Source organism: Psammomys obesus, unplaced genomic scaffold, assembly GCF_907164565.1.
Source record: "Psammomys obesus unplaced genomic scaffold, mPsaObe1.curated_primary_1811, whole genome shotgun sequence".
In the NCBI taxonomy this organism is placed as follows: Eukaryota; Metazoa; Chordata; class Mammalia; order Rodentia; family Muridae; genus Psammomys; species Psammomys obesus.
The window spans coordinates 13,781,142-13,793,151 of record NW_026596143.1 but is presented as its reverse complement, the minus strand read 5'-3'; the positions used below and the strand labels follow the sequence as shown (position 1 = coordinate 13,793,151).

Genomic DNA, 12,010 nt, shown 5'->3' with positions numbered 1-12,010 from the left:
TGGTTGGTTGGTTGGTTGGTTGGTTGGTTGGTTGGTTGGTTGGTTGGGTAATTGGTTGGTTGGTTGGGTAATTGGTTGGTTGGTTGGGTAATTGGTTGATTGGTTGGTTAGTTTTTCAGGACAGGGTTTCTCTGTGTAGCCTTGGCTATCTTGGACTAACTTTGTAGACCAGGATGGCCTCAAACTCACAGAGATCTGCCTGCACCTGCCTCCCTGAGTGCTGGGATCACAGGGGTGCACCACTGTCCTGAGCTACCCATCTTACTTGTTGAGACTGGGTCTTTCACTGATCCTGGTGCAAGACCAGGGATCCTCCTGTCTGTCTCCACATCCCCAATGCTGGGACTACAGGAACCAAGTACCGCAACCAACATGGTGCTGAGGATCCAAGCTTAGGTCTCAATACCTACACAACGGGTACTACACTATCAATCAAGCAAATTTCCTAGTCCTGCTGTTTAGCTGAAAACTTGACACCAAAGTAGCATGTTCATTCCCCAAGCCAAAATGAGGTGCTGGTTGCTCTCCGACTACCAGCCGAAATTTGGTGATGCTTGTTTTGGCTGCAAAGCAGAGCTTGCTTTTCACCTCACTGTTCAAAGTGGGTTTTGCAAGGCACTTTGTCTTTCACTTTCCCAAAATGCATGAGTGCATTCCTGGCAATCTATCAAGGTTTTAAATTTACAGTCATATTTAAGTTGTTAGCTTTAGCCATTTTTATCTTGTTTTTAGTCACTTTAAAAAAAATAACCTAAAGCTTCTAGAGCTATACAACCTAGGTTGTTCAACCAGACTTTGAGTCAGAAAATCTGGAATGAGGCCCAGAAATCTGTAGACATAGTTATGTCCTTAGTGATATTGTTACTCAGATATTCTGTGGATGGGCATCCTGAAAAACAGAGTTCATGAACTAGAAAGAAACCTCTTTCCTTCAAGCAGTGGGAGCCAAGAGGTAATGTTTAGATAACATGTTGAAAAATGCCTAAGATGATGATAGGCCTTGGAGGCAACAGTGTTGTGGTTTGAATAAGAATGGACCCTATAGGCTCATATTCTGCCCAGTTGGTGGAACTGTTTGGGAAGGATTGGGAGGTGTGGCATTGTTGGAGAAGGTGAGTCACTGGGGATGAGCTTTAAGGTTTTAAAAGACCATATCAAGACAAGTCTTGCTTTCTCTACCTCCTGCCCCATTATTAGGATGTAGGGCTCTCAGCCACTGCTCCAGTGCCATGCTCCCCATCATACTGATCATGGACTAACCTGAAACTAGAAACAAGCCCCAAATCAAATGGTTTTTTTTTCCTGAGTTACGTTGGCCTTGGTGTCTTTTTACAGCCATAGAACAGTGACTAAGACAAACAGTAGGAAAGATTTTTTCATGGAAGTAAAGTAAGAGAATTTCATCCCAGGTTTTATTTCAGGTTCTTCCGTTACTAACACGATCATCCTGCCATGAAGAGTTCTTGCTTGTTATTGGCCTCTCCTAGCTGAGGGAATCCACTCATGCCTGATTCTGAGTGTTCAGTTCTTGTCTGCAAATACTCTGCTCCCAGTTGTGCCCTGCGTTCCCTTTCTTTATATTATGATTTGTTCTTTCATTCACTTTATGGATGTTCATGAGCATTCCATGTGTGGTAGCTGCAAAATCTGTAGTGAGGGCATTCTTCACCCTCGTGATTAAAATCCATCTGTCAAGGGAGCTTTCCCCTGCTTCGCTATAGGACACCAGTATTTTTCCACTTGAATTTTAACATGTGATATTGTCCTTGGTTCTTTGATATGGTCCTGAAATCCAGCCATCTGGTAATTCTTCTTGTTATGCCCTTGAAACTTTTCCCCAAGTCCTCTCCCCCTTTATTCCTCTCTACTACTAATCAGACCCTTGCTCACTGAATCTAAATTTCCACAAGTCTCCTCACGGTCTCCTCCTTCTATGGTGTAGCGTATAAAGTCCTAAACTGTTCACCCTAAAATACTGTCTCACTGAGAAAAGCCATAGGAAGAAAAACAGGTGGGCAATCAGTGTGTCCATGGTCAAAGCCAAGAACCGCTCTTTGGCTCTATTTATTTGTTTGTTTGCTTGCTTGGTGTACGTGTGTGTGTTCTACATGTCAAATTACCCTTAGTATTGCTTTCAGTATAACTCAGAGTTTTGTTGTTTTGTGGTTTCATTTTTATTTAGTTTCAGGAAAAAAAAAAAAAAACAACTCCTTTCTTGATGTCTTCTTTGACTTAGTGACGTGTTAATTTCTATGAGCTTTTTGTTGTTGTTAGAGATTGTTTTGCTGTTGATTTGAAGCTTTCATTGTGTGGCGGCCACAGGGGATATACAGCTATTTTCATCGTTTTTGTATTGGTTTAGGCTTGTTTTGTATCGCACCCAGTATGCAGTCTATTTTAGAGAAATCTTCTTGGGCTGCTGAGCCAAATACATTTCTTTGGCGTTTGGGTAGAATACTCAGTACATGCCTGTTAGGTCCATTTGAGATGTCTGATGTCACACATAAAATTTCCAATGTTTCTTTGTATATGTTTTTGTCCAAATTATCTTTGTCCTAGAGAAAGTGAGTTACTGAAATCAGTCGCTTATTATTCCTGAGTGAGGGTTAATCTGTGATTTGATGTTCAGTAGTAATGTGTGTGCACAGAAACACACACAAATTGGGGGCCTGGGAATTTGGTGACTATTAATGTATTCTTGGCTAGTTGTTCTCTTGATCAGAATGACATAACCTTCTTTATATCTTCTGATTAGTTTGAAGCCTATTTTGTCAGATGTGAAGATGCCAACAGTTGTTTATTCCCTAGTCCTATTTCTTTATGATTTTTTTCTATCCTTTCACTCTAAGCTTGTCCTTGACGATGAATGGGGTTTCTTGTAAACAATTCCAAGACACATTTTGTTTCTTCATTCAACTGACTATGTCTTTTGATTGGGAAGTTGAGGCCATTTATATCTAAAGCTACTGCTGGAAAAAAAATGTGTTCATTGCTATCACTTTTTTGTGATTTCTATTATTATTTCTATTTTGTATTCCGTCGGTTGTAGATTTGTTTTTTTTTCCCTGTACCCATTTTTCAAGTGTGCCCTTTATTTTTGAACATACCTCTTTTTAACTTAATTTAAAACTTTTTAATTTAATTTAAAAATTCTTTTCTTATATTGAAAATGGTTTTTTACACAATACATTCAGATTACAGTTTCCTCTTCCCCAACTCCTCCAAGATTCTCTGTAGCTCCTCTTCCACCCAGATCCACACCCTTTCTGTCTCTCCTTCGAAAATGAACAGGCATGTAAGGAACAATAACGAAATAAGATAAAACAGGCACAAATAAATCAGAATAGGAAAAACAAACAGAGGAAAAAAGAGCCAAAGAAAAAACATCAGAAATACATATAGATACAGAGACACACATATTTGTACACACAGGAATCCCCTAAAAACAGTAAACTGGAAGCCATAAAACATAAGCAAATGATCAGTAACGTTAAAAAACAAACAAATAAATAAATACCCTGGCATAACATTATGAGACAACCTCCAAAGATGCCATTCAGTTCATTTTGTGTTGGCCGTCTACTGCATGGGCCTGGCCTGAAGAGTGGTTTGTATAGCACGTGAGACTTCATTTGCAAGTGCTTATCAGTAGAAAAGAGCTTCTGGGTTAGGGATGTGGGCTTCTATCCACCCCTTCTCTCAGCCGGGACCCCCATCTGGGGCAGAACCATGTGGGCCCTATGCACGCTACCACAGTCTCTGTGAGGACATATGTCAGTCCTGCTGTATTTAGGAGGCCTTGTTTCCACCCCCTCTGCTTCATTTTTAATTAATTTTTTAATTTTTTATATTAATTGCAGTTCATTCACTTTGTATCCCAGCTGTAGCCCCCTCTCTCCTCCCCTCCCAATCCCACCCTCCTTCCCTCATCTGCTCCTGTGCCTCTCTCCAAGTCCACGGATAGGGGAAGTTCTCCTCTCCTTCCATCTGACCCTAGCTTATCCGATCTCATCAGAACTGGCTGCATTGTCCTCCTTTGTGGCCTAGCAAGGCTGCTCCCCCATCAGGGGGAGGCAGTCAAAGAGCCAACCACTGAGTTCATGTCAGAGACAGTCCCTGTTCCCCTTACTAGGTACCACTTGGAGACTGAGCTGCCATGGGCTACATCTGAGCAGGGGTTCTAGGCTAAATCCATGAATGGTCCTTGGTTGAAGTATCAGTCTCGGAAAAGACCCCTGGGCCCAGATACTTTGGTTCTGTTGTTCTCCTTGTGGAGCTCCTGTCCTCTCCAGGTCTTACTATTTTCCCCTTCTTTCATAAGATTCCCTGCACTCTGCCCAAAGTTTGTTTATGAGTCTCAGTATCTGCTTTGATACAATGCTGGGTAGAGTCTTTCACAGGCCCTCTGTGGTAGGCTCCTGTCCTGTTTCCTGTTTTCTCCTATTTCCAATGTCCGTCCTGTTTGCCTTTCTGAGTGAGGACTGATCATCTTACCCAGGGTCCTCCTCCTAGCTCAGCTTCTTCAGGTGTACAGGTTTTTGTACATTTATCCTGTATTATTAGGAATAGCGCTTCCTCAAGATCCAGCTATACCACTCCTAGCCAATATATCCAAAATATGCTCAAGTACACAACAAGGACATTTGCTCAATCATGTCTATGGTGGCTTTATTCGTAATAGCCAGAACCTGGAAACAACCTAGGTGTCCCTCAATGGAGGAATGGTTACAGAAATTGTGGTACATTTACACAATGGAATACTACCCAGCAATTAAAAACAAGGAAATCATGAAACTTGCAGGCAAATGGTGGGAACTAGAAAAGATCATCCTGAGTGAGGTATCCCAGAAGCAGAAAGACACATACAGTATATACTCACTTATAAGTGGATACTAGACATATAATATAGAATAAACCCCTCTGGTTCTTACAGTCTTTCTGTCTCCTCTACTGCATGGTTCTCTGAGCTTCAGAGAAGGGGTGTGATAAAGACCCTTTCCCATTTGATAAAGTCCCATTTAGGACTGAGTGTTCCAAGATCTCTCATTCTCTGCACATTGTTCAGCTGTGGGTCTCTGTATTTGTTTCCATCTGTTGCAGGAGGAAGCTTCTCTGATGATGTCTTAACACTATCTGATCCCTGGCAGGCTTTTTCTTTACCCTCTTATTCCTCCCTTCAATCTGAAGTGCTGTTTCCAGTATTCTCTGTGGAGCTAGTTTGTAGGGCATGAATTATCTTAGTCTATTTATATCAGGAAAGTGTTTTTCTCCTTCAGTTATGGCTGATAATTTTGCTGGGTATAGTAATCTGTGTTGACACCTGTGTTCTTTTTATTTTGACTTTTTTAACTTTTGAGATTTTAATATAATTACAACATTTCTCCATTTTCTTCCATTTCTTGAAACCCTTCCATTTGCCCCTCCTTGCTCTCACTCCAATTTCTGACCTCTATTTCTCATTGTTATTGCGTGGACATACGTATAGTTGTGTATGTATATATTCCTAAGTAAAACCTGCTCAGTCTATATAATGTTATCTATGTGCATGTTTTCAGGGATGACAGTTTGGTGTTGAATAACCAGTTTGTGTGCTCTTCCCTCGAGAAGGCCACCTCTCCCTCCCCTACCTTCCTCTGTTGCCTAGAATTATTTGTGTAGGGTTGAGGACTTGTGGGCTTTTCTCTGTCCACTTTGGCATGTCTATCAGCGTCATCCTTGTTCAGCTCACGTTTAGCCAGTCATATTGGTGAGATTTTACGGGTATAACTTCTGGCATTACTAGGAGACATAGTATCACAGCAAACTCCCTGATCTTTTTGGCTGCTGCAGTTTTTCTGCTCCCTCTTCCACAATGTTGCATGACTTTATTAGCACTGAGTAGTTATCTCGGTTTCCAGTACCAGTTATGTTTTCCCTGTTGTTGAATCGGGCTTAAGTCCAAGTAAAAAGCTGTTGGTTATTGCTAAGGCACGTGTGCCACTGCAGCCTTAGGGTTATTGCGCCATGCCCATCATTTATGTGGTTCATAGGCGTCATAGCTGGGTAGGACTGTTGGTTGCCTTCCTCCTTTGGAAGCTTGCATGGCACCATCTGGTGGCATCTGTGTTCTCTAAGCGATTGAAGTACATCGCTCAGAATCTTCTGGCTTTTAGAGTTTACATTGATAATTCAACTTTTATTCTGTTTCTATTTTGTGTGTGACATATGGTTTTTCTCTGGCATTTTCAATACCCTCCCTCTGGTCCTGTAAGTTCTATTTTAACTACAATATGCACACTAAATTTCTGTTTTGATCCTGTGTATTAGGTGTTCCACTTGCTTCTATATCTTTATGTATATGTCGCTCCTTAATTGGGGGAAATTGTCTTTTATGATCTTGTTGAAAACCTGGTCTATGTCATTGGGGATTCTTTTCCATCTATGCCCATAATTCACGGAGTCCTAAAATTCCTCGTATTCCTCTGTGGGTTTTTGTTCTTGTTTTTTTTTTTTTTTTTTTTTTTGAATGGTCCAATTCTACTATATCCTCAAGTCTTGATATTCTATCTTCTATTTGGTCCATTCTACTGGTATTGCTTTCCCCTGAGTTTTCTAACTGGGTTATTGTGTTTTTCAATTGCATCTCCAGTTCATCTTGGGTTTTCTTCAGTATTTCTATCATTTTACTGTATTTGTTTTTTAGATCCTGACTTTTCCTTGTCATTTCATTCAGCCATGTTTGTGTTTTCTTGGACTTAACTTAGAGTTTACATTTATTGAGATATTTGTGACTTCTTTAATCTCTCTGATTTCTTGATCATAATCATTGTTACCTCAAGTTCTGTATCCTGGTTTTATCTAGGTAATTCTCATCGGAGAACATTTCTTTCGTATTTGTTGTATTCTTGAAAAAAATAACCTGGGCATGTGGAGTTCTTTCTTTGGTTTTATATCAGATGTGGGATTCTAGTCTGCTCCGTTTAGTGGAAGCTTGGTTTTGTTGTTCTTGCCTAAGCCTGGTTGATTCTAGATCAGCTATGAAGAGTTGGTGGGCCAATTCTTTGGCTAGTCGGTATTTTAAGTGTGGGGGTTTTGCATGCCTGTATGCATGTATGCCATGTGCATGCAGTGCTCAGAAAAAACAGATGAGGACATCAGATTTCCACTAAAGTTCCAGATGGCTTTCAGTCACCACATAGCTGCAGTGAACCTAACCCAAGTTCTCTGGAAGAATAGCTAGTACTTGTGACTGCTGAGCCATCTCTTCAACCCTTCAGTGTTGACTTTTCACTAGAGGAGTGTGGGTAATTCCAATTCAGTGGTAAACCCTCCACCTCACCCCCCTCCAAAAAAAAAGGCTGGATGGGACTCATGGCTGGGTCTGCCTGGGCTGATGTGCCCGGTACACTACCCAAGCTATGCACGGAAGTGTAAAGATTGTGCAGGTGAACTGTAATCTAGGGCACTCACCAAGGTAGGCTGGTGCGCAGGCTATGACAGCAACATTGGGCCTGGGTTTGGGGTATGGCACAGCTAAGCGGTGTTCTGCGACAACTTACCAGGGTGGGCTGGCACACAGCTGAGCGAACAGAGCGAGGCCTGAGTGTTGGGGATGGTGTAGATGGTTGAGGTTGCAAAGAACTCACCGGCCTAGGTGAGTTGCACAACCAGCATTAGGCATGGGTTTGGGATGGCATGCACAGTGCATTTTTTAAAAAAGGGCTTCAACATAAGAAAAAGCGGATGACATATATTCAACAGTAATGTCTCCTTGGTTAAGCTCTATTATACTTAATACTGTGGTTTCTGACAGTATTCCATCCTAGCCTTCAACAGAAGTAGAGTTCTTTTAAACAAGTTACAATTTTATAGAAAGATTAACATCTGCATAAATGTGTGTATACACACACACACACATACACACACACATATATATATATATTCATATATATATATGAAATGACTGGGCTGCAACACCAAGAACATTTCATAAATTTGGAGTGTTTGGGGGAGTACAAGTTGACTTCATTCTTATACTTATTAGCTGGACATATACTTCTGAATTTCATGTTTATTCACAGATATTCCATGACATTGAGACAGACAGAGCAATAATTAATGTATACAACTGTCCAGCTCTGTCCGAGGATGTGAAAGTGAAGTTTCTCTCCCCGGTGAGTAATCAAGACACTCCTTGTTCTTCTCTAGTCTTATTTTGTTTTAGTTTTTTTGAGACAGAGTTGCACAGTCCAGGTGCGGATTGCCACGTTTTCTATATCCATTTATCCATTGAAGGACATTCAAGTTGTTTCCATTCCCCAGCTATTATAAACGAGCAGCCATGAACATGGCTGAGCACTTGCTGTGGAATGGGATGGAGAGTCCTTTGGGCATATGCCAAGCAGTGCTATAGCTGGGTCGTATAACTGATTTCCATAGTGGCTGCACCAGTTTGCACTTCCACCAACAGTGAATGAGGCTTCTTTTTTCTCCACACCTCATTTTGTTGATCTTTCCCACTCTTACTAGTTAAAAGTGAATCTCAAAGTTAATTTGATTTGCACTTCCCTAATTGCTAGGGATGACAAACTTTCCCCTTTTGAGGACCCTGTTTATGTTCAGGTCCATTTTTCAAATGAGTCATTATTATTATTCTGTTTTTTTTTTTTTGAGTTCTTTATATATTCTGGCTATTAATTCTCAATAGATGCAGAGCTGGCAAAGGTTCCCTCCCATTCTGGGGCTTCCTCTTCACCAGGCTGATTGTTTTGAAGTCCCACTTGTCAGTTGTTGGCCTTAATTCCTGGGCACACAGTCCTCACAGAAAGCCCCTTCCTACACCGATATAATGTGGGGTACTCTGTTTTCTTCTAGCGCTTTTGGCACTTCAAATTTCATGTTTAAGTCTTTAATCCATTTGGAGTTAGTTTTTGTACAAGACGATAGATACAGTTCGATTTTCATCCTTCAGTATGTGGACATAGGGTTCACCCAGCACCATCTGTTGAATATCTTTTCTCCTGCTCTTGGCATCTCTGCCAAATATTATGTGACTGAAGCTACATGTACTCATGTTTGAGTCTTGGTTTGGTTCCTTTTGCTTACATATATAGTTCCATATATATATATATATATATATATATATATATATATATATATATATACATATATATATATATGGTTCCATACATACAATAATGTATAATACCAATATATATATTATTGTATTATTGGTCGGGGGAGACTGGGGGACTCCCCAAACACTCTGTAATATATCTAAAATCTGGAATGGTAATCCTTCCTTCTGGTTGGCTTTGCCTATCCAAGAGTTTTTGTGATTCCATATGAATTTTAGGATTTTTTTTCCATTTCTGTGAAGAACTAAATGAGGATTTTGATTGCGAGGCAACTAAGAGCTACAGCAATAATCTATAGTGTTTGGGGAGTCTCCCAGTCTCCCCCGACCAATAATTTGGTATGAAACAGTTTCTCACACCTGGTACTGGGATTTCTTTAGTCTATTACTCTGGGGCAGAACATTGTCGCATAGCTTCATTTAAACTATATATGTATATGTATACATACATCCTTATATATACTAGATGTAAAGTTAGGCTAATAAAAATAATGATTCCTATGGCTTTTTCGAACACTGTCACTTTATTGCATAAAAGTTACATTTTAATGAATTTCAGTTTATCTATTTTACTTTACTGCACTGTGTTTGAGCTTTATATTTTAAATGAAAATACCCACTAAATAACACATGTTTAACATACAAATACCTTTCCTTAACCTTTTTAACACCAAGAGAAAGCAGCAATCTCTTGAAGCCTTCTCTGTGTCTTGAGTGTATCATTATAAACTGTAAAGTGATGCATATTTAATGGATGTGATTGCTTAATATGCATTTACAGGAATAAGAGAAGAAATTTTAAACTCATTTGAATCGTTAGTTCTTGGTATAAATTTTATTATGAAACTAACCTTTTGCTTTAACCATGTCTTTTTTAGAATCTTCCCAAATACTACGATGACTGTCCCTTTTTCTTTTGGTTTCACACATCTTTCATAAAAAATAACAGGTAGGCTACAATGTAATCCAACAGACACAGCTTAATGTTCTATGTATTATAACAAGGTTTATGCTGCTGTCATAGAAACAAAACAAAACCCTTGAGTCATCATTCCAATGTATTAGTCATCTTAATGTGGCTTTAAAATCGTTTTAGAATGTTTTTTACTGTTAATATGAATATACATTCAACACAACATACATTTACACATTCACAGCTTGTGCTCCTTCCTCTCTTTCACCTTTTTTCTTTGATGGAGCTCAGTCCCATTACCTGCTCCCCTCACCACTCTGCGTCCCTCACCTGGGACACTGTGTGACTTGGTAAAGGTTACTTTTCAAACACAGCTGCCTGTTGTGCCCTGTGGGCGCACTAACCACAGCTCTGCATCCAGGAACCACAAGCCAAAATGTTTTCCACTCGCATCTCCAGTGTGATAGTAAATTTCTTCCATAGAAGTTTAATGTGCACCAGCTCAATTCCTTGAGTTTGGCAAGGCCTCAAGTAATAAGTTTTGGCTAACTGGCACCCAACCACCAGATTCCACTTGTGATCCAGAGGTGTGCCCAGTTAAGAAGCTGATTAGCACACCTAACGCCTAGGACAGGAGTTAGGAAGCCCAGGTATGAGTGGCGTCACCTAAAATCACCCCTGTGCTAGTTCTCCACTTAAATAAGATTTATTAGTAGAAACTGAATTGGAAATCTTTATTTAAAAAAATAATTGCATTTCAATTTGAATATTATTACAAAGAATCTTCTTGTGATGAATTGAACAAGGGGGAGACTGAGACAGACAGACAGGCAGACAGACAGAGAACAAGAATCCACTATATCCTAACCATCTCATCAAGCTGACCAAGATCTGATAACAAATCCGACCTTGTAAGACACCAGCAGCAAACTGGTGGCCAACAGGCATGCAATGAACACACATTTAGACTTGTAAAAAATGACTTTGGATTTGGTGGGGATTTTTAGCACTTATTTCTAAGCTTGGAAAACCTTTGATTCATGAGTCTTTGAAAGCCAGCTGGGACTTTGTTGCTACTTCTCAAGAGTGATTTTTGCTAAAGTGTAGTTTTGTTCTTTATAGTCAATGTTAATATAGAAGAAGCAAAGCTGAATTGTTTTCTTGCTTATTTTTATATGAGGTTCTAAAGATGCTTCTAACATCTAATTTGCTTAGGGAAAAGACAAGCTGTTTATATAGTCAGGAGGTGGCTGTGTAGTCAAAACACCAACTTTTTTCACTTACAGGAGAAGCAATATTTCATGACTAGGTTTTATTACACATCTCTGGAGTATTTCTCACTTCTAGAAATATCATTAATAAGGTAACAAAAAACCAGTGTTGGAAGAGTCAGCAACATGTCCTTATTAAGGTATTTTGTACCTGGCAGAGCTGAAAGGAGCCAACCAACACACCGGCAAAGGTGTGAGGCTCTCTCTGATCGCTAGTGAGGGCTCCTTTTGACCTGCCAGCAGGGTATCTATTGCATGGCTTTCTGTTAGCCCTAAAAGAAAATGTAATGATTTTTCCCCCCATTCTTAGGCTTTATCTAGCAAGACATGAATTGGATAACCCCCATAAATCAAAAACATGGAGAATTTATGGTCCGAAGTTTGCAGTAGAAGTGTATTTTGGTGAGACACAGCAAGCGATACGTGGTCGACGTTGAATAAGCGCCATTCCCCTTCTTGGATAGAATCACGTTCTTCCCAATCCACGCTATGTATTTATGTCCTCTGACCTATATCTTTGATGGCATATCTGTATTTAATATATCTATACACGTGTGTGTGTATGTGTATGTCCATGTTTCTAGGAAATAAATGTATTCAGGAAAATTACGTCTGGTAATTTTTTTCTTCTGAAGGCATACACAGTACAGTCTTTCTCTCTTTTTGCGAGAGGGCCTCACTACATTGCCCTTGCTGGCCTGGAATTCACTA

General features: G+C 39.9%; 1 protein-coding gene across 3 annotated transcripts in view; it reads left to right on the top strand.

Moving 5' to 3' along the window:
* The window catches only part of LOC129666278 (phosphatidylinositol 3,4,5-trisphosphate 3-phosphatase TPTE2-like), a 39,878-nt gene extending 28,140 nt beyond the window's left edge, over nucleotides 1-11,738 (top strand). For all 3 annotated transcript variants that reach the window (XM_055593310.1, XM_055593309.1, XM_055593308.1), the window contains 3 exons: nucleotides 8,061-8,153; nucleotides 9,994-10,064; nucleotides 11,610-11,738. In XM_055593310.1, the coding sequence (XP_055449285.1) occupies nucleotides 8,061-8,153; nucleotides 9,994-10,064; nucleotides 11,610-11,736 (291 nt within the window). In that variant the 3' untranslated portion in view covers nucleotides 11,737-11,738. The remainder of the gene's footprint in view (nucleotides 1-8,060; nucleotides 8,154-9,993; nucleotides 10,065-11,609) is intronic.
* Nucleotides 11,739-12,010: the final 272 nt, after the last annotated feature.